At 49.3% G+C, this 21,752-nt stretch overlaps 1 protein-coding gene across 1 annotated transcript in view; it reads right to left on the bottom strand.

Moving 5' to 3' along the window:
* The window catches only part of afap1 (actin filament associated protein 1), a 108,332-nt gene that overhangs the window by 69,464 nt on the left and 17,116 nt on the right, over positions 1–21,752 (bottom strand). The window contains exons 2-3 of the mRNA XM_080519297.1: positions 2,289–2,417; positions 1,616–1,698 (exon numbers count right to left, since the gene is read on the bottom strand). Of these exons, the coding sequence (XP_080375423.1) occupies positions 1,616–1,698; positions 2,289–2,417 (212 nt within the window). The remainder of the gene's footprint in view (positions 1–1,615; positions 1,699–2,288; positions 2,418–21,752) is intronic.

Below are 21,752 nucleotides of genomic sequence, written 5' to 3'. Positions count from 1 at the left end.
TGTTATATTTACACAGAAATATTAACTAACTTAAATTACCTTTTGACAAACGAGACTGATATTTGGTATTAGCTATTTCCAGCTTAGCTGGTGGTGCCCCGATTCATTATTATTTGATAAATAATCAATTTATTCAAATTCATAATTTTTTATTAATAAATTATTTTTGATAATTTATTAACTTTTGAGTAATTACTCAATTACTCTAGGAGTTGCTGATGAGTAAATGACCGTTTACTTCGTTGGTAATTCCAATTTTTCCTAAATTACGTTCAGTAATCTATTACTTCCAGTAATCCATTACTTACAGTAATTATTAATGCTAATTACCAACCATAAATCCCAACAGTGGTGTCTGACTGTTGTTTAGTTGCTGTTTGCACTGGTTTCTGTCTGTTGTTCAGACTCTCTTCAGGCCAGGTTCTGACTGTTGTTTGGACTTTGCTTGGATTTGTGTTATGTTGGATCTGGACCAGAGTTTGTTTCAAGAAAAGTCTTCTTGGTTTGGGAAGGTGTGAAAACTCCCCGGACTCTGATCAGGATCAAAGAAGTGAACTCTGGTCCAATTGAAATCGAGGACATGAAGAAATGAGGAAGAAGTAGTGAGGAAAGCACTCTCTGATATATGTTCTGAAGATATGAATATATAGCAGTTGCTTGTGGCTAACGTTTAGACACTGGCTGGTTAAAGGGGCGGGACTTACGCTTCAGTCCAGACCAGCCAATGAGTCGCATTCCTACTTTGTTATGAGCAGCTGTTAGAATTGTGGGACGATGTCCAGGCGGCTTCTCCAGTGTGAAAGCAAACCCAACCAAATGAAGGTGTGAACATTTTCGGTGGCCTCCTCTCCAACCAAACCAGGTCCTGGACTATCTTGGTGTGAAAGCTGCCTTGGCTTGCATTCAGGTCAAACTGTTGGACTTAAATATATGGTTTAGATTGCATCTGCACTGGTGTTTGAACTGATTTTGGATCATTTGTTCATTTATATATTAGGCCCCATTCACACAACGTGTCAAATGAATACAGTCGTTTTTGCTTTTTTGTTTCAGAAATGTTTTGCGTTTACAAGGCAATGTTTTGAAAACAATGTACTTTTCCTGTAGTGGGTAGTGGTAGTTTAGTAGTTTTCTGCTCTAAATTTTGAGACAAGTAAGCTACTGGACTTTTTCACATTGTAGAATTGAGTCATTACATATTTAGAACTTCAAATAGACACATTACCGTCTTTGAAATTCGTAATAGTACAACAACAAAAAACAAGGTCATCCTTGAATTAATGTGCAGGGCTGAATGTCCAAACTGAACATTGTTGTGGTTATTTCCGTCATTAGGACTCAGATTTATCCTGCACTTCTGCCACATGACCTCAAAGCTGCTCGCATTACTTTCTTCTAAGGCAAACATGCTGCTGTTGTCATGACAACCAGTAAAGTTTACATCTTTCACCTGACACTTGTCATTATTTTGGCTGTTGAGGTTTTTTTTTCTTTTAGATGAAACCGCAGCCGAACACTGGAGCTCTGGCTGGAGCACCGCCAACACACTACAGATGGCAGATGGAGAGCCTGCAGGAGTCAGCGGGGGGGTGGGGGGGGGGGGGGGGGCTCTTACCAGCCAGGGTTGAGGGATTTCTGGGAGGGGCATCTGAGGCGGAGCAGGCAGACCACTGTGGATCTCAGATTTGAAGGACGGCTCTGCGGAGGGGGATCAAAGAAGAGAAATCAGGATGTGAACAAAAAGCAGTTTGAGTTATGAGTCAAAGATATCAGTGGGTTTTTCCAGACACAGGCTGTTCTGAAGCAAAACTGTAAAAACAAGGATAAATAAAATGTGAAGACTGTGTGGGATATTGAGGTGTCGTCGGGTTTCAGAGCTGCTATAAGACTCAGTCTCTCAAAGTGGAATCAAACATTCCTATGTGAGTTTGGGCTGGTGAGGGGCACCCTAGAACATTCTCTAAGAGAAGTTGCTTTAGGTTTGGACTTCTGGAAGCCCTTCTTGTAATCTGATCATCTCTTCTGTCTTAACATTCAAATTTCAAGAGAGAAAAACAACTCACTCACCTGTTACTGCTCTATATTTACCCATTTCATCGAAATAAAGTTTCCTGGATTTATTTTATGGTGATAAAAAATGGTGGGCGATCAATTTATAGTCACTTCAAGAACAGATGATGGCCACTAGTGTTTGGGAAGTTTCCTTTTCAATAGACGGCGGTGGTAAATGACTAAAACATGGCGTCCGATCTGTGGCCATGAAGCCCCACAGCTGCTTGGAGGCTCACCTTTGTCAGACAGTACTCGGTGCAGAATGTTGGACAGGTGCGTCTTCTTCTCTCGGATGCCGGCACTCAGGTACTCCCTGTCCAGCAGGTCGAGGAACAGGCGAAGCTCACACACCAGTTCCTCCATGGCTGTAGAGCCAACACACACACACACACACACACACACACACACACACACACACACACACACACACACACACACACACACACACACACACACACACACACACACACACACACACACACACACACACACACACACACACACACACACACACACACACACACACACACACACACACACACACACAATCAGGTTAGCTCTCCTGCAACAGTCTGCACACACTTGCTGCGCCATGTACACCAAACACAACACCCAACACTCTTCAGACTACCCCGGTGTGTATTCCCCCACCATTCACTACAACCACCATGTATTCAATACATGTTTGGTCTGGGGGCGTTCTCCAGCCACACACTGATGCAACACAAAGAAGAGCATTCCTGCAGCTGAAGCCTCCAGTCTGTTTGAAACAATCCCACAGCAGTACTTTGAGCTAGTGTTCAGTCCTCATCGTGCTACTCAGAGTACATTATTGTATTACATCACTTATGAGGCACAATGGAAGGAACATCGTTTCCTGACCTAAATGCAGGGACAACAAACATGATGCAATTCACATTCTGCCATTTTAAAGTGTGACATCATTTACATTCTCCTGTGCAGTGCTTGCATGATGCAACCATACAGTAGTGAAAATAATTTACTACGATAATATTACTGTATTTTAAGCACTATAGCGCGCACCTGAATTTAAGCCACACACCCCCAAGCCGCACTTGACAATAAGCCGCAAGTGTCCACATTGTAATAGGGCAGGAATTTCACTGCAGGAACACGGGGATTGCTCATATTTTCATGAATTCTCACAAATATGTCGTTCATATGTTTGTTCATAGTGAAATTCCTGCACACAGCGCTGTGTTGTGCACGTCATGCACCTGCTGCGAAATCCGCAGACAGACAGAGACACAGACAGACACAGAGACACAGACAGACACAGAGACAGATACATAATCAGGAAGCGTTTTATCTCTGTTGAAATATTTTATCGGTTATTTGCCGATTGTGATTCTGAGAAGTAAGATTCCTCAGCCACAGAGTCCCGCACTCTAGTTTACGTGATGCACATGAACGCTACATTCTCGGCAGTCAGCTGCTGGAGCTTGAGACTCACCAAGAGCAGAAATGTCACTTTTAAGGCAAGTTTTGGAGAAGCAGAGGCTAAAAACAGCACGTATCTACATGCGGAAGTAGAATCTGGCGGCACGAAGCTCATTAACCTGTAAAAATCCATAAATTAGCCGCATTGTGTCACAAGTAGCAGGGTTCAAAGAGTTGCGGCTTCAAAATGTTGCAGTTTATAGTCCCGACAATACGACAATATGTATGACGTATTTAATGTTTAATGTCCTTCAATGCAATAATGAACATCGTTCCTAATGTGCTAATCTTTGATTTTTGTAGTCCATCACTGTCCCACTGAAGCTCTTTCATTACTTCTGATCATGTTATGAATACCAAACTATTCTGCTCCCTTGCTTACCCTTACTGAATAGCATCTGAGATGCATTCTTTCCTGAAAAATACTAGATATTGTGTGTGGGGATTTCAGATATGACATTGCAGTGATGAATGTGATACAGAATAACATATATAATTACTCACTGTCGTTGAATTCTTTGAACACGTAACACTAGCAGGCATAGAAAACACTGAGCCACCAAATCTCACAGAAGCAGTGAATAACTGGTCAGGAATCAACAGTGATGCTTTGGTCTGTTGTGGGGCTGGACTTTAACATGAAACAGACCCTGAAAGAGAGCAAAGCAGTTGCATAACGAGTGGAGGAGCAGCCAGGTACTGAGGTAGAAAAATCACGCAGTGGAGTCAGCGCATCAATCAGCAGGGGGGCTGGCAGCCCGCCTGACAGACTGCTGAAATATGAGTGTCTGGAACCAAACAATAGCAGGAACGCACAGCATCTGTGTTTACAACTGATCTTATCTCTGCTGTGTGTGTGTGTGTGTGTGTGTGTGTGTGTGTGTGTGTGTGTGTACCCGGTTCGGTGACAAGTGGAACTTTGTGTAAACCCGTGATTGTATCAGAAGAGACGACGGCTGCAGGATGAAGAGGACCAGGGGAGCGATGAGGAGTTTATCTTAGTTTACTGAACATTGTTTACCCAAGACAAGGCCCTGCTGAGGAGCAGATGTATTGAAATGTAGGTCTATCAAAATCCTGCACGGAGTTTGAAATGACACCGGACTGCAGACAGGAAGTCTTATGAAGATGAACCTCAAAAACTTTATTTCAGAACACTTTTCCTGACTACTTTTCAAGATTTAATTGAAACAATAAGACAGATGGAAAAATGTAGAAAAGTTGAGGAAGATGACATGTATCACAGTGTGTCAGGGTGAAGAAAAGTTCCACCTTGGGAGCCGTTATGAAAAAGTGACAGTTGCGGAGGTGTAAACGGAGGCCCAGATGTGTCCCAAGTTTTGCAGGTCCAATGGTTTTCATTGTGGTGTCGTCGTGTCTGGGAACCTTCCAGGCAACTTGTCAGTATCTGGCACACATTTACCTTTACAGCAGGGGTTCAATCTCTGCCCAGGAGGGCCAGCGTCATGCAGGATTTAGCTCCTCCCAGTTCAACACACCTGATTGCAATGAGGGGCTCGTTATTGGGCTTTATCACAGTCTTGGTGATGACATCATCATTAGATTCAGGTGTGGTGAAGCAGGGAGAGACTATAACATGGAGGAGAGGGGCTTTCCAGGACCGAGTCTGGGCACTGCTTCACAGTGAGCAGGTGACCTGGACGACTGTAAGCTAAACAGATGTGCTAATGACTCACATACGATCTGAATAGAACCATTTCAGCTTTTGATTTGACTCCGTGATTAATACAAATTAATCAAAGTAATTAATATAATTAATTACTGGGCAGTTGCGGCTCAGTTGGAAGGGTAGCCGTCGCTCAAATGGAATGTTGCAGGTTGGAGTCCAGACCTCCCCTTGTCCACATGTTGCAGTGTCCTTGAGCAAGACTCTGAACCACTGGATGGACTGAGCGTCTTTCATCGTTATCAAGCCCAGTGGTTAAACAAGTGGACCCTGAATGGGAAGTTTACAGTTTCAAGTCACGTAGCAGATGGGTTACTACTGCGGGTCCCTCAGTAAGACCATGAAGGCCGATTCATCCTCCATAAGATCAAGAAGAAAGCTGGGCAGTACTACAGAGTCCTGCCCAACAAAATGATGTCATTTCCTTCGTCCAGCTCCTTCTAGAAGAAGAAATTAGTCTGGACTGTTCCAAGTGTCCTGGTGGAACTGTGTCGGAGCTGCTCTGCTGAAACTTCTGCTCTGACGTGTTCCAGCTCGCTAATCACTATCAGTCATATTTAGCTTGTAGCATCGCTACTGTCTGAGCCTCTCAGCTCGTTAAAATGTCCTGATGCACCTGAACGCATCACTCAAAGCTGTCAGCTCCTGCAGTTCAAACCAGACCAACATGGCGGCTCGGACACAAACTCTTTTATTACTGAAACAGTTCAGAGGAATGTTTCTGTCAGTTCTGGAGGAGAGACAGAAACTGCAGTTGAAGTTAAAACGCCACTTCTCAGACGTGTGGCTGCTGTGAGGGGGCGTGTCCTGCTGTGAGGGGGCGTATCCTGCGGTGAGGGGGCGTGTCCTGATGTGAGGGGGCGTGTCCTGATGTGAGGGGCGTGTCCTGATGTGAGGGGGCGTGTCCTGATGTGAGGGGGAGTGTCCTGCTGTGAGGGCCGTGTCCTGATGTGAGGGGGCGTGTCCTGATGTGAGGGAGCGTGTCCTGATGTGAGGGGGCGTGTCCTGATGTGAGGGGGCGTGTCATGATGTGAGGGGGAGTGTCCTGTGGTGAGGGGCGTGTCCTGATGTGAGGGGGCGTGTCCTGTGGTGAGGGGCGTGTCCTGATGTGAGGGGGAGTGTCCTGCTGTGAGGGGAGTGTCCTGCTGTGAGGGCCGTGTCCTGATGTGAGGGGGCGTGTCCTGATGTGAGGGGCGTGTCCTGCTGTGAGGGGCGTGTCCTGATGTGAGGGGGAGTGTCCTGCTGTGAGGGCCGTGTCCTGATGTGAGGGAGCGTGTCCTGATGTGAGGGGGCGTGTCCTGATGTGAGGGGGAGTGTCCTGATGTGAGGGGGAGTGTCCTGATGTGAGGGGGAGTGTCCTGATGTGAGGGGGAGTGTTCTGATGTGAGGGGGCGTGTCCTGATGTGAGGGGGCGTGTCCTGATGTGAGGGGAGTGTCCTGATGTGAGGGGAGTGTCCTGCTGTGAGGGGGGGTGTCCTGCTGTGGGGGGGGTGTCCTGCTGTGGGGGGGGTGTCCTGCTGTGGGGGGGGTGTCCTGCTGTGGGGGGGGGTGTCCTGCTGTGGGGGGGGGGGGGTGTCCTGCTGTGAGGGGGAGTGTCCTGCTGTGAGGGGCATGTCCTGCTGTGAGGGGCGTGTCCTGCTGTGAGGGGAGTGTCCTGCTGTGAGGGGCGTGGCCTGCGAGTTTGACAGCTTCTTATCAGAGTATGAACAGTCCTGCAGAAAAAGCATTAATTTCGGCCGCTGGCTGACGTCACTGCTGAAGGTTCTTGTTCTTCTGAGTTCAGAAAGTCTGCAGGGACCTTAAGGCTCCTATAGACTGTCCCCATTGTGTGTCTGCAGACTGTCACAGACCGCGGGTTCACACATGATTGAATCCATACTACACTTCTGGGTTCACTTCTGAGTTCACTTCCGTGCACGTTCAATAACATAACGCAACAATCCATAATGTTCCATAACGTAACGTAATGTTCCATAATTTAACGCAACAATCCATAATGTTCCATAACATAACGTAACAATCTATATCGTTCCATAACGTAATGTAACATTCCATAACATAACGCAACGATCCATAATGTTCCATAACGTAACGTAACGTTCCATAACTTAACGCAACAATCCATAATGTTCCATAACATAACGTAACAATCTATATCGTTCCATAACGTAATGTAACATTCCATAACATAACGCAACGATCCATAATGTTCCATAACGTAACGTAACAATTCATAATGTAATGTAACATTCCATAATGAAACATTCCATAACCTAATGTTCTATAATGTGACGATACATAACATAATGTAACGATCCATAATGTAACAATCTGCAACGTAACGATCCATAACGGAATGATCCATAATGTAACGATCCAACGTAACGATCCATAATGTTCCATAACGTAATGTAATGTTCCACAACGTTCTATAATGTAACGTAACGTAACGATCTATCATGTTTCGTAACGTAACGCAACGTCCCATAACGTAACACAACGTCCCATAACGTAACGCAACGTTCCATAACGTAATGTAATGTTCCATAACGTAACGTAACGTTCCATAACGTAACAATCTGTAATGTAACGATCAATAACGGAACGATCCATAACGGAACGATCCATAATGGAACGTAATGATCCATAAAGTAACGTAACGATGCAGAAACTCTCTCCACTTCTGCTGCCCGTCGTTCTCCATTTTTCCTCCAGTAGTTTATGTTTCACTTCAGGAGTTCTGAGCCTCTGGTTCTTTATTTGCTTTTAAATTGTGATTGTTCAGACGGGAGAGGGAGGTTCTCCTCACTCTAGAACCCAGTTGGAGGCTTAGTCGATCTGGGGGAGGACGATGTTTTTGATGTCAGGCAGACTCTGCCCACAGGTGTACATGGAAAGTATAAATTGATCTTAAACCCTCTTCAGGATCAGCACAATGACGCTTCCTAGTAACAGGTTTAATGCAGAAAAAAGGAATATCTCCAAGAGCTTAAAAAAAGTAAGGCTATTATTACATTTAAAAGATGCATGATCTTGTACACATAAGGTAAAACACAGTCGGTAATCAGAGAGTTAAAGGCCAGTTGACAGGAGCATAGCATAGCTGGACTTGGTCTGGGTTTCCTCCTCTAACCAACCACAGGTGAGTGCTGCTGGCTGGAAAACCTCCCAGAAGATTACTGCCTGAAGCTTTTCATCACCACGTCTCATCACTGGACAGTAAATTACTAAGACGTGTCGAGACTTCCAGTTCTGGGCTCATGGCTCATCTCCATTGTTCCAGGAGAGGTTCTGCTGTTGGACGCGACTGTGGGGATGAATAAGGCTACTTTCACACATTCCTCATATAATCTGATTACTCTGCAGGAGAGAGGAGGGGAGTGGCTGCATCAACCAATGAGGAAGCAGAAAGCTGAAGGTAAACTGGACCCAGAGAGTCGACCTTGGGCGCGAGGTTGAATTTTGAAAAGAAGACAGGAATAGGGAAGGGAATGGGTAGATATAGAAGACACTGATGAGACGATAGATGGATGTAAGGCATCAGATTGGTTGGTTGGTTGGGTTTTTTAGCCTGGCTTCCTGATTGGTTGGTTGGGTTTCTTAGCCTGGCTTCCCTTTGCATTGGTTCTGGACCAACCCCTGACCTGGTGGTCTAGGTAATTTTGGACTGGTTCTGGTTCCGTGTTAAGAGATGTTTAAGCTGGCTTTGTGCCCGATTCCTGTCTGGACTGTTTTCTAGCCTGTGAACAGTTTTTTGTTTTTTTTAGACCTACTTCTTGACTCTTAATTGATCCGAGTCTTTTGGAAGCAGAATCCAGGTTGTGGTGTTAATCAGTCGCCTTGTGGTTTTGTTATGAAACAGCAGTCTGATTTCAAATGAAGACTGTGTAGAGCTGTGATCCACCTGTGAGGTGCTTTACCCCCTTCAGGGTGGTCAACAAGTTCAACCTGAACAAAAATCTAAAGCAAGCTCTCCGCTTCACCAGAGACGGCGAAGGAAAACCAAGTGAGGAGGGACCACCCTCAAACACGTCCTGAGGGCGAGCAGGAAAAACAAAGCGCCCACGCCCTTTTTTCTCTTCATTCTCCATTTTTGGCATGTCATTGAACCCCCTGCTACAGCTCTATTTTCTTTCTTCTTTCTCTTCCTGCTATTCTCCTCCACATGAAGCCAAGCATGGGCGTGTGCAGTGATACTAAACACTTTCATTCTAACACGTTTCTCACTTTAGTGTTTGCTTGAGGTCCTTTATATTTCATTTCTTTCAAAGCAGTCCCAGAACCTTCAGACTGCGACCACAGCTGCTGTGTCAACACCTGGCCTGCATGACAAATGAAAGGAGCTTTTTCCAAGCAAAACCATTAATCCTTGACACACACACACGAAAAACCCCTGTGTTCTGTTCTCTGGGAAGAGTGTGAATACCTGCTAGTACAAACATCCCTGTTTGGTGTGTGTGTGTGAGAGAGAGAGGGAGAGGGAGAGAGAGAGAGAGAGAGGATCATGTTCAGTTCTCCCAGAGAACTCGAGATCTTGCAGCTCTGCTGCTGTTGTCTGCTAAAAAATGCTTCTCCAGGTTTGAGGGAGGAGGAGGAGCTTTCCACCTTCTTCCCAGAATGCAGCTGTTGTGACTGACGGCTCGCTGACTGATAAGGGTCTTGCTCAGTGTGTGTGTGTGTGTTTCTTGTAACTTCAGGGATGTTTAACCTGAGTGTCTGAGACTTTTTCAGGTCAGGATCTGTCTACACGCATTACAGGGAATCCAGCTCCCCCATCTCAAAGTATTGTTTGAGTATAGAGTGTGTGTATTTTGCCTTCGCAATCATCACCATCAAGTTTTCCAAAACACACAAGGTCAAAATTCAATCCATTTTCTAGTTTCTACTGTCAATGACGTAGCAGAGCTCAGTTATTCCATTATTTAAATTTTAAGGACCAAATAACTAGTCATGCAGATGAATCTTGTTTTTAAACAGAAACAGACCTGCCAATTCTCAAAAGAGGTGAACCAACCAATAAGAAAAAAAATGATGAGTTCAGCCAATAAGAGAAGGATGTGTTGCTACATTTAATGCAGTTTTCACCAAAAGCTGATTCAGTTTGAGCTCACGGTCTGATGTGCTCTGTATAAACCAGTCAGACTCCTTTAAATCCAATGAAGAACTGCATTAATGCATTAGTGAATTGCATTGGTGCGACAGCTGCAGTGATTGTTTACACCAGGTAGTTTAACTTTGACCAGAGAGGTCAAACATTCAAGTGCAATCTGCTCACATTGTTGACTGAAGCCACCATCAATCATCCCAAACATCCACACAATGCAAACTGTCTCCGCATACAATTACAGCTCCGCACAGTACGTGTCGGAGCAGGAGGGTACAGTATGGTACAGCAAAGCACACCCAGACCCGACATGACCGATCATGCGGTCCCACCGCAGACCGTAAATGACTGTGAATGACTGGGATGTGTGTTGGGTGAAGAAGCTCCTGCTGAAGCTCCGCCCCTCCTGTTACTGAGAGGAGGAGCTCCTGCTGAAGCTCCGCCCCTCCTGTTACTGAGAGGAGGAGCTCCTACTGAAGTTCCGCCCCTCCTGTTACTGAGAGGAGGAGCTCCTGCTGAAGCTCCGCCCCTCCTGTTACTGAGAGGAGGAGCTCCTGCTGAAGCTCCACCTCTCCTGTTACTGAGAGGAGGAGCTCCTGCTGAAGCTCCGCCCCTCCTGTTACTGAGAGGAGCTCTCACTGAAGCTCCGCCCCTCCTGTTACTGAGAGGAGGAGCTCCTGCTGAAGCTCCGCCCCTCCTGTTACTGAGAGGAGGAGCTCCTACTGAAGCTCCACCCCTCCTGTTACTGAGAGGAGGAGCTCCTGCTGAAGCTCCACCCCTCCTGTTACTGAGAGGAGGAGCTCTCGCTGAAGCTCCGCCCCTCCTGTTACTGAGAGGAGGAGCTCTCGCTGAAGCTCCGCCCCTCCTGTTACTGAGAGGAGGAGCTCTCGCTGAAGCTCCACCCCTCCTGTTACACAGAGGAGGAACTCCTGCTGAAGCTCCGCCCCTCCTGTTACTGAGAGGAGGAGCTCTCGCTGAAGCTCCACCCCTCCTGTTACACAGAGGAGGAGCTCCTGCTGAAGCTCCGCCCCTCCTGTTACTGAGAGGAGTGTCTGCACCTCGTTAAAAGGCGGCGGTGCAGTGGAGCGCCTCATTTCAATAAACCAGTTCACAAAACAACTAGCGAGCAAAGCGTTGTATGTAAACAACAACAGGAGGGTTTACAGCCGATAAACTATTTAAATATTGTTTGCATGTCGAGAGCAATGATCGTCACTGACCAATCAGCAGACTGCTGGTTTTCGCTCCTTCTCACAGACCTTCGTCAGTGCGAGGTACCTCAACGGAGAGGTAGCAGAAAATAACCGGTGGTTGCTGTCATTTCTGTACCATCCACAACTTTTTTCAGTGCAGCCCACTGCACTTCCGTTCTGGCACAAACAGTGCGGTGGGATCTCTGCTTTTATTAATCCATATTTGGGATTGGCAATTTTGAGATGCAAGATCTTCTTTAATGGTTGAACATACATACCCTCATCGTCTCAGACAAATGCTACTCCAACAAAGATCAGTAACATTTCTAGAAGTTGACACAATTTTAAGACAGCTTCAGTATTACTTTATTCGAAAGGACAGCATTGTGGAGAATGTGACGCAGTTTCATATGTGTTTCATATTAAGCAGAATCCTCTGTTTTCCACCATAGGAAAAAGTGGATCATCAAGTGCTATGAATTTATCGTGTTTGGTAACAATTTCACTTATTTTGGCATAACTTTGCATGGAATCGCTGGATTAATAGCTTATAATTAGCATTACTTTGGAAGAGTCAAACATCGCTTGAAATCTGAGGTTTCTCCGGGTTAAAACTTGATGAAAGGCACTCAGCAACGAATAACAATAATGCATTGATTTTATACAGTACTGTTCTTGACACTGGATGGTGGTGAACTACGTCTGTAGCTACAGCTGCTCTGGAACAGACTGACGGAGGAGAGGCTGCCAAACTGTACCATCGACCCTCCGACCACCACCAACCACTCACTCTCTCACTACATTCACCCTCTGACCACCACCAACCACTCACTCTCACTACATCCACCCTCTGACCACCACCAACCACTCACTCTCTCACTACATTCACCCTCTGACCACCACCAACCACTCACTCTCTCACTACATCCACCCTCTGACCACCACCAACCACTCACTCTCTCACTACATTCACCCTCTGACCACCATCAACCACTCTCTCTCTCACTACATCCACCCTCTGACCACCACCAACCACTCACTCTCTCACTACATTCACCCTCTGACCACCACCAACCACTCACTCTCTCACTACATCCACCCTCTGACCACCACCAACCACTCACTCTCTCACTACATTCACCCTCTGACCACCACCAACCACTCACTCTCTCACTACATTCACCCTCTGACCACCATCAACCACTCTCTCTCTCACTACATCCACCCTCTGACCACCATCAACCACTCACTCTCTCACTATATTCACCCTCTGACCACCATCAACCACTCACTCTCTCACTATATTCACCCTCTGACCACCATCAACCACTCTCTCTCTCACTACATCCACCCTCTGACCACCATCAACCACTCTCTCTCTCACTACATCCACCCTCTGACCACCATCAACCACTCACTCTCTCACTATATTCACCCTCTGACCACCATCAACCACTCACTCTCTCACTACATCCACCCTCTGACCACCACCAACCACTCACTCTCTCACTACATTCACCCTCTGACCACCATCAACCACTCACTCTCTCACTACATTCACCCTCTGACCACCACCAACCACTCACTCTCTCACTATATTCACCCTCTGACCACCATCAACCACTCACTCTCTCACTATATTCACCCTCTGACCACCATCAACCACTCTCTCTCTCACTACATCCACCCTCTGACCACCATCAACCACTCACTCTCTCACTATATTCACCCTCTGACCACCATCAACCACTCACTCTCTCACTACATCCACCCTCTGACCACCATCAACCACTCACTCTCTCACTACATTCACCCTCTGACCACCACCAACCACTCACTCTCTCACTACATTCACCCTCTGACCACCATCAACCACTCTCTCTCTCACTACATCCACCCTCTGACCACCATCAACCACTCACTCTCTCACTATATTCACCCTCTGACCACCATCAACCACTCACTCTCTCACTACATCCACCCTCTGACCTCTACCAACCACTCACTCTCTCACTACATCCACCCTCTGACCACCACCAACCACTCACTCTCTCACTACATTCACCCTCCGACCACCACCAACCACTCACTCTCTCACTACATTCACCCTCCGACCACCACCAACCACTCACTCTCTCACTACATTCACCCTCCGACCACCACCAACCACTCACTCTCTCACTACATTCACCCTCCGACCACCACCAACCACTCACTCTCTCACTACATTCACCCTCCGACCACCACCAACCACTCACTCTCTCACTACATTCACCCTCCGACCACCACCAACCACTCACTCTCTCACTACATTCACCCTCCGACCACCACCAACCACTCACTCTCTCACTACATTCACCCTCCGACCACCACCAACCACTCACTCTCTCACTACATTCACCCTCCGACCACCACCAACCACTCACTCTCTCACTACATTCACCCTCCGACCACCACCAACCACTCACTCTCTCACTACATTCACCCTCCGACCACCACCAACCACTCACTCTCTCACTACATTCACCCTCCGACCACCACCAACCACTCACTCTCTCACTACATTCACCCTCCGACCACCACCAACCACTCACTCTCTCACTACATTCACCCTCCGACCACCACCAACCACTCACTCTCTCACTACATTCACCCACCGACCACCACCAACCACTCACTCTCTCACTACATTCACCCTCCGACCACCACCAACCACTCACTCTCTCACTACATTCACCCTCCGACCACCACCAACCACTCACTCTCTCACTACATTCACCCTCCGACCACCACCAACCACTCACTCTCTCACTACATTCACCCTCCGACCACCACCAACCACTCACTCTCTCACTACATTCACCCTCCGACCACCACCAACCACTCACTCTCTCACTACATTCACCCTCTGACCACCACCAACCACTCACTCTCTCACTACATTCACCCTCCGACCACCACCAACCACTCACTCTCTCACTACATTCACCCTCCGACCACCACCAACCACTCACTCTCTCACTACATTCACCCTCCGACCACCACCAACCACTCACTCTCTCACTACATTCACCCTCCGACCACCACCAACCACTCACTCTCTCACTACATTCACCCTCCGACCACCACCAACCACTCACTCTCTCACGACATTCACCCTCCGACCACCACCAACCACTCACTCTCTCATTACATTCACCCTCCGACCACCACCAACCACTCACTCTCTCACTACATCCACCCTCTGACCACCACCAACCACTCACTCTCTCACTACATCCACCCTCTGACCACCACCAACCACTCACTCTCTCACTATATTCACCCTCTGACCACCACCAACCACTCACTCTCTCACTACATTCACCCTCCGACCACCACCAACCACTCACTCTCTCACTACATTCACCCTCCGACCACCACCAACCACTCACTCTCTCACTACATTCACCCTCCGACCACCACAAACCACTCACTCTCTCACTACATTCACCCTCCGACCACCACCAACCACTCACTCTCTCACTACATTCACCCTCCGACCACCACCAACCACTCACTCTCTCACTACATTCACCCTCCGACCACCACCAACCACTCACTCTCTCACTACATTCACCCTCCGACCACCACCAACCACTCACTCTCTCACTACATTCACCCTCCGACCACCACCAACCACTCACTCTCTCACTACATTCACCCTCCGACCACCACCAACCACTCACTCTCTCACTACATTCACCCTCCGACCACCACCAACCACTCACTCTCTCACTACATTCACCCTCCGACCACCACCAACCACTCACTCTCTCACTACATTCACCCACCGACCACCACCAACCACTCACTCTCTCACTACATTCACCCTCCGACCACCACCAACCACTCACTCTCTCACTACATTCACCCTCCGACCACCACCAACCACTCACTCTCTCACTACATTCACCCTCCGACCACCACCAACCACTCACTCTCTCACTACATTCACCCTCCGACCACCACCAACCACTCACTCTCTCACGACATTCACCCTCCGACCACCACCAACCACTCACTCTCTCATTACATTCACCCTCCGACCACCACCAACCACTCACTCTCTCACTACATCCACCCTCTGACCACCACCAACCACTCTCTCTCTCACTACATCCACCCTCTGACCACCACCAACCACTCTCTCTCTCACTACATCCACCCTCTGACCACCACCAACCACTCACTCTCTCACTACATCCACCCTCTGACCACCACCAACCACTCACTCTCTCACTACATCCACCCTCTGACCACCACCAACCACTCTCTCTCTCACTACATTCACCCTCTGACCACCACCAACCACTCACTCTCTCACTACATTCACCCTCTGACCACCACCAACCACTCTCTCTCTCACTACATCCACCCTCTGACCACCACCAACCACTCTCTCTCTCACTACATCCACCCTCTGACCACCACCAACCACTCTCTCTCTCACTACATCCACCCTCTGACCACCACCAACCACTCTCTCTCTCACTACATCCACCCTCTGACCACCACCAACCACTCACTCTCTCACTACATTCACCCTCCGACCACCACCAACCACTCACTCTCTCACTACATTCACCCTCTGACCACCACCAACCACTCACTCTCTCACTACATTCACCCTCTGACCACCACCAACCACTCACTCTCTCACTACATTCACCCTCCGACCACCACCAACCACTCACTCTCTCACTACATCCACCCTCTGACCACCACCAACCACTCACTCTCTCACTACATTCACCCTCCGACCACCACCAACCACTCACTCTCTCATTACATTCACCCTATGACCACCATCAACCACTCTCTCTCTCACTACATCCACCCTCTGACCACCATCAACCACTCACTCTCTCACTATATTCACCCTCTGACCACCATCAACCACTCACTCTCTCACTACATCCACCCTCTGACCTCTACCAACCACTCACTCTCTCACTACATCCACCCTCTGACCACCACCAACCACTCACTCTCTCACTACATTCACCCTCCGACCACCACCAACCACTCACTCTCTCACTACATTCACCCTCCGACCACCACCAACCACTCACTCTCTCACTACATTCACCCTCCGACCACCACCAACCACTCACTCTCTCACTACATTCACCCTCCGACCACCACCAACCACTCACTCTCTCACGACATTCACCCTCCGACCACCACCAACCACTCACTCTCTCATTACATTCACCCTCCGACCACCACCAACCACTCACTCTCTCACTACATCCACCCTCTGACCACCACCAACCACTCACTCTCTCACTACATCCACCCTCTGACCACCACCAACCACTCACTCTCTCACTATATTCACCCTCTGACCACCACCAACCACTCACTCTCTCACTACATTCACCCTCCGACCACCACCAACCACTCACTCTCTCACTACATTCACCCTCCGACCACCACCAACCACTCACTCTCTCACTACATTCACCCTCCGACCACCACCAACCACTCACTCTCTCACTGCATTCACCCTCCGACCACCACCAACCACTCACTCTCTCACTACATTCACCCTCCGACCACCACCAACCACTCACTCTCTCACTACATTCACCCTCCGACCACCACCAACCACTCACTCTCTCACTACATTCACCCTCCGACCACCACCAACCACTCACTCTCTCACTACATTCACCCTCCGACCACCACCAACCACTCACTCTCTCACTACATTCACCCTCCGACCACCACCAACCACTCACTCTCTCACTACATTCACCCTCCGACCACCACCAACCACTCACTCTCTCACTACATTCACCCTCCGACCACCACCAACCACTCACTCTCTCACTACATTCACCCTCCGACCACCACCAACCACTCACTCTCTCACTACATTCACCCTCCGACCACCACCAACCACTCACTCTCTCACTACATTCACCCACCGACCACCACCAACCACTCACTCTCTCACTACATTCACCCTCCGACCACCACCAACCACTCACTCTCTCACTACATTCACCCTCCGACCACCACCAACCACTCACTCTCTCACTACATTCACCCTCCGACCACCACCAACCACTCACTCTCTCACTACATTCACCCTCCGACCACCACCAACCACTCACTCTCTCACGACATTCACCCTCCGACCACCACCAACCACTCACTCTCTCATTACATTCACCCTCCGACCACCACCAACCACTCACTCTCTCACTACATCCACCCTCTGACCACCACCAACCACTCTCTCTCTCACTACATCCACCCTCTGACCACCACCAACCACTCTCTCTCTCACTACATCCACCCTCTGACCACCACCAACCACTCACTCTCTCACTACATCCACCCTCTGACCACCACCAACCACTCACTCTCTCACTACATCCACCCTCTGACCACCACCAACCACTCTCTCTCTCACTACATTCACCCTCTGACCACCACCAACCACTCACTCTCTCACTACATTCACCCTCTGACCACCACCAACCACTCTCTCTCTCACTACATCCACCCTCTGACCACCACCAACCACTCTCTCTCTCACTACATCCACCCTCTGACCACCACCAACCACTCTCTCTCTCACTACATCCACCCTCTGACCACCACCAACCACTCTCTCTCTCACTACATCCACCCTCTGACCACCACCAACCACTCACTCTCTCACTACATTCACCCTCCGACCACCACCAACCACTCACTCTCTCATTACATTCACCCTCTGACCACCACCAACCACTCACTCTCTCACTACATTCACCCTCCGACCACCACCAACCACTCACTCTCTCACGACATTCACCCTCCGACCACCACCAACCACTCACTCTCTCATTACATTCACCCTCCGACCACCACCAACCACTCACTCTCTCACTACATCCACCCTCTGACCACCACCAACCACTCACTCTCTCACTACATCCACCCTCTGACCACCACCAACCACTCACTCTCTCACTATATTCACCCTCTGACCACCACCAACCACTCACTCTCTCACTACATTCACCCTCCGACCACCACCAACCACTCACTCTCTCACTACATTCACCCTCCGACCACCACCAACCACTCACTCTCTCACTACATTCACCCTCCGACCACCACCAACCACTCACTCTCTCACTGCATTCACCCTCCGACCACCACCAACCACTCACTCTCTCACTACATTCACCCTCCGACCACCACCAACCACTCACTCTCTCACTACATTCACCCTCCGACCACCACCAACCACTCACTCTCTCACTACATTCACCCTCCGACCACCACCAACCACTCACTCTCTCACTACATTCACCCTCCGACCACCACCAACCACTCACTCTCTCACTACATTCACCCTCCGACCACCACCAACCACTCACTCTCTCACTACATTCACCCTCCGACCACCACCAACCACTCACTCTCTCACTACATTCACCCTCCGACCACCACCAACCACTCACTCTCTCACTACATTCACCCACCGACCACCACCAACCACTCACTCTCTCACTACATTCACCCTCCGACCACCACCAACCACTCACTCTCACTACATTCACCCTCCGACCACCACCAACCACTCACTCTCTCACTACATTCACCCTCCGACCACCACCAACCACTCACTCTCTCACTACATTCACCCTCCGACCACCACCAACCACTCACTCTCTCACGACATTCACCCTCCGACCACCACCAACCACTCACTCTCTCATTACATTCACCCTCCGACCACCACCAACCACTCACTCTCTCACTACATCCACCCTCTGACCACCACCAACCACTCTCTCTCTCACTACATCCACCCTCTGACCACCACCAACCACTCTCTCTCTCACTACATCCACCCTCTGACCACCACCAACCACTCACTCTCTCACTACATCCACCCTCTGACCACCACCAACCACTCACTCTCTCACTACATCCACCCTCTGACCACCACCAACCACTCTCTCTCTCACTACATTCACCCTCTGACCACCACCAACCACTCACTCTCTCACTACATTCACCCTCTGACCACCACCAACCACTCTCTCTCTCACTACATCCACCCTCTGACCACCACCAACCACTCTCTCTCTCACTACATCCACCCTCTGACCACCACCAACCACTCTCTCTCTCACTACATCCACCCTCTGACCACCACCAACCACTCTCTCTCTCACTACATCCACCCTCTGACCACCACCAACCACTCACTCTCTCACTACATTCACCCTCCGACCACCACCAACCACTCACTCTCTCATTACATTCACCCTCTGACCACCACCAACCACTCACTCTCTCACTACATTCACCCTCTGACCACCACCAACCACTCACTCTCTCACTACATTCACCCTCCGACCACCACCAACCACTCACTCTCTCACTACATCCACCCTCTGACCACCACCAACCACTCACTCTCTCACTACATTCACCCTCCGACCACCACCAACCACTCACTCTCTCATTACATTCACCCTCTGACCACCATCAACCACTCTCTCTCTCACTACATCCACCCTCTGACCACCATCAACCACTCACTCTCTCACTATATTCACCCTCTGACCACCATCAACCACTCACTCTCTCACTACATCCACCCTCTGACCTCTACCAACCACTCACTCTCTCACTACATCCACCCTCTGACCACCACCAACCACTCACTCTCTCACTACATTCACCCTCCGACCACCACCAACCACTCACTCTCTCACTACATTCACCCTCCGACCACCACCAACCACTCACTCTCTCACTACATTCACCCTCCGACCACCACCAACCACTCACTCTCTCACTACATTCACCCTCCGACCACCACCAACCACTCACTCTCTCACGACATTCACCCTCCGACCACCACCAACCACTCACTCTCTCATTACATTCACCCTCCGACCACCACCAACCACTCACTCTCTCACTACATCCACCCTCTGACCACCACCAACCACTCACTCTCTCACTACATCCACCCTCTGACCACCACCAACCACTCACTCTCTCACTATATTCACCCTCTGACCACCACCAACCACTCACTCTCTCACTACATTCACCCTCCGACCACCACCAACCACTCACTCTCTCACTACATTCACCCTCCGACCACCACCAACCACTCACTCTCTCACTACATTCACCCTCCGACCACCACCAACCACTCACTCTCTCACTGCATTCACCCTCCGACCACCACCAACCACTCACTCTCTCACTACATTCACCCTCTGACCACCATCAACCACTCACTCTCTCACTACATCCACCCTCTGACCACCACCAACCACTCACTCTCTCACTACATTCACCCTCTGACCACCACCAACCACTCTCTCTCTCACTACATCCACCCTCTGACCACCACCAACCACTCTCTCTCTCACTACATCCACCCTCTGACCACCACCAACCACTCACTCTCTCACTACATTCACCCTCCGACCACCACCAACCACTCACTCTCTCATTACATTCACCCTCTGACCACCACCAACCACTCACTCTCTCACTACATTCACCCTCTGACCACCACCAACCACTCACTCTCTCACTACATTCACCCTCCGACCACCACCAACCACTCACTCTCTCACTACATCCACCCTCTGACCACCACCAACCACTCACTCTCTCACTACATTCACCCTCCGACCACCACCAACCACTCACTCTCTCATTACATTCACCCTCTGACCACCATCAACCACTCTCTCTCTCACTACATCCACCCTCTGACCACCATCAACCACTCACTCTCTCACTATATTCACCCTCTGACCACCATCAACCACTCACTCTCTCACTACATCCACCCTCTGACCTCTACCAACCACTCACTCTCTCACTACATCCACCCTCTGACCACCACCAACCACTCACTCTCTCACTACATTCACCCTCCGACCACCACCAACCACTCACTCTCTCACTACATTCACCCTCCGACCACCACCAACCACTCACTCTCTCACTACATTCACCCTCCGACCACCACCAACCACTCACTCTCTCACTACATTCACCCTCCGACCACCACCAACCACTCACTCTCTCACGACATTCACCCTCCGACCACCACCAACCACTCACTCTCTCATTACATTCACCCTCCGACCACCACCAACCACTCACTCTCTCACTACATCCACCCTCTGACCACCACCAACCACTCACTCTCTCACTACATCCACCC

Source organism: Blennius ocellaris (genome assembly GCF_963422515.1).
Source record: "Blennius ocellaris genome assembly, chromosome: 23".
Taxonomy (NCBI): domain Eukaryota; kingdom Metazoa; phylum Chordata; class Actinopteri; order Blenniiformes; family Blenniidae; genus Blennius; species Blennius ocellaris.
The sequence above is the reverse complement of the archived record's forward strand: the minus strand, read 5'-3'. Positions and strand labels throughout refer to the sequence as shown.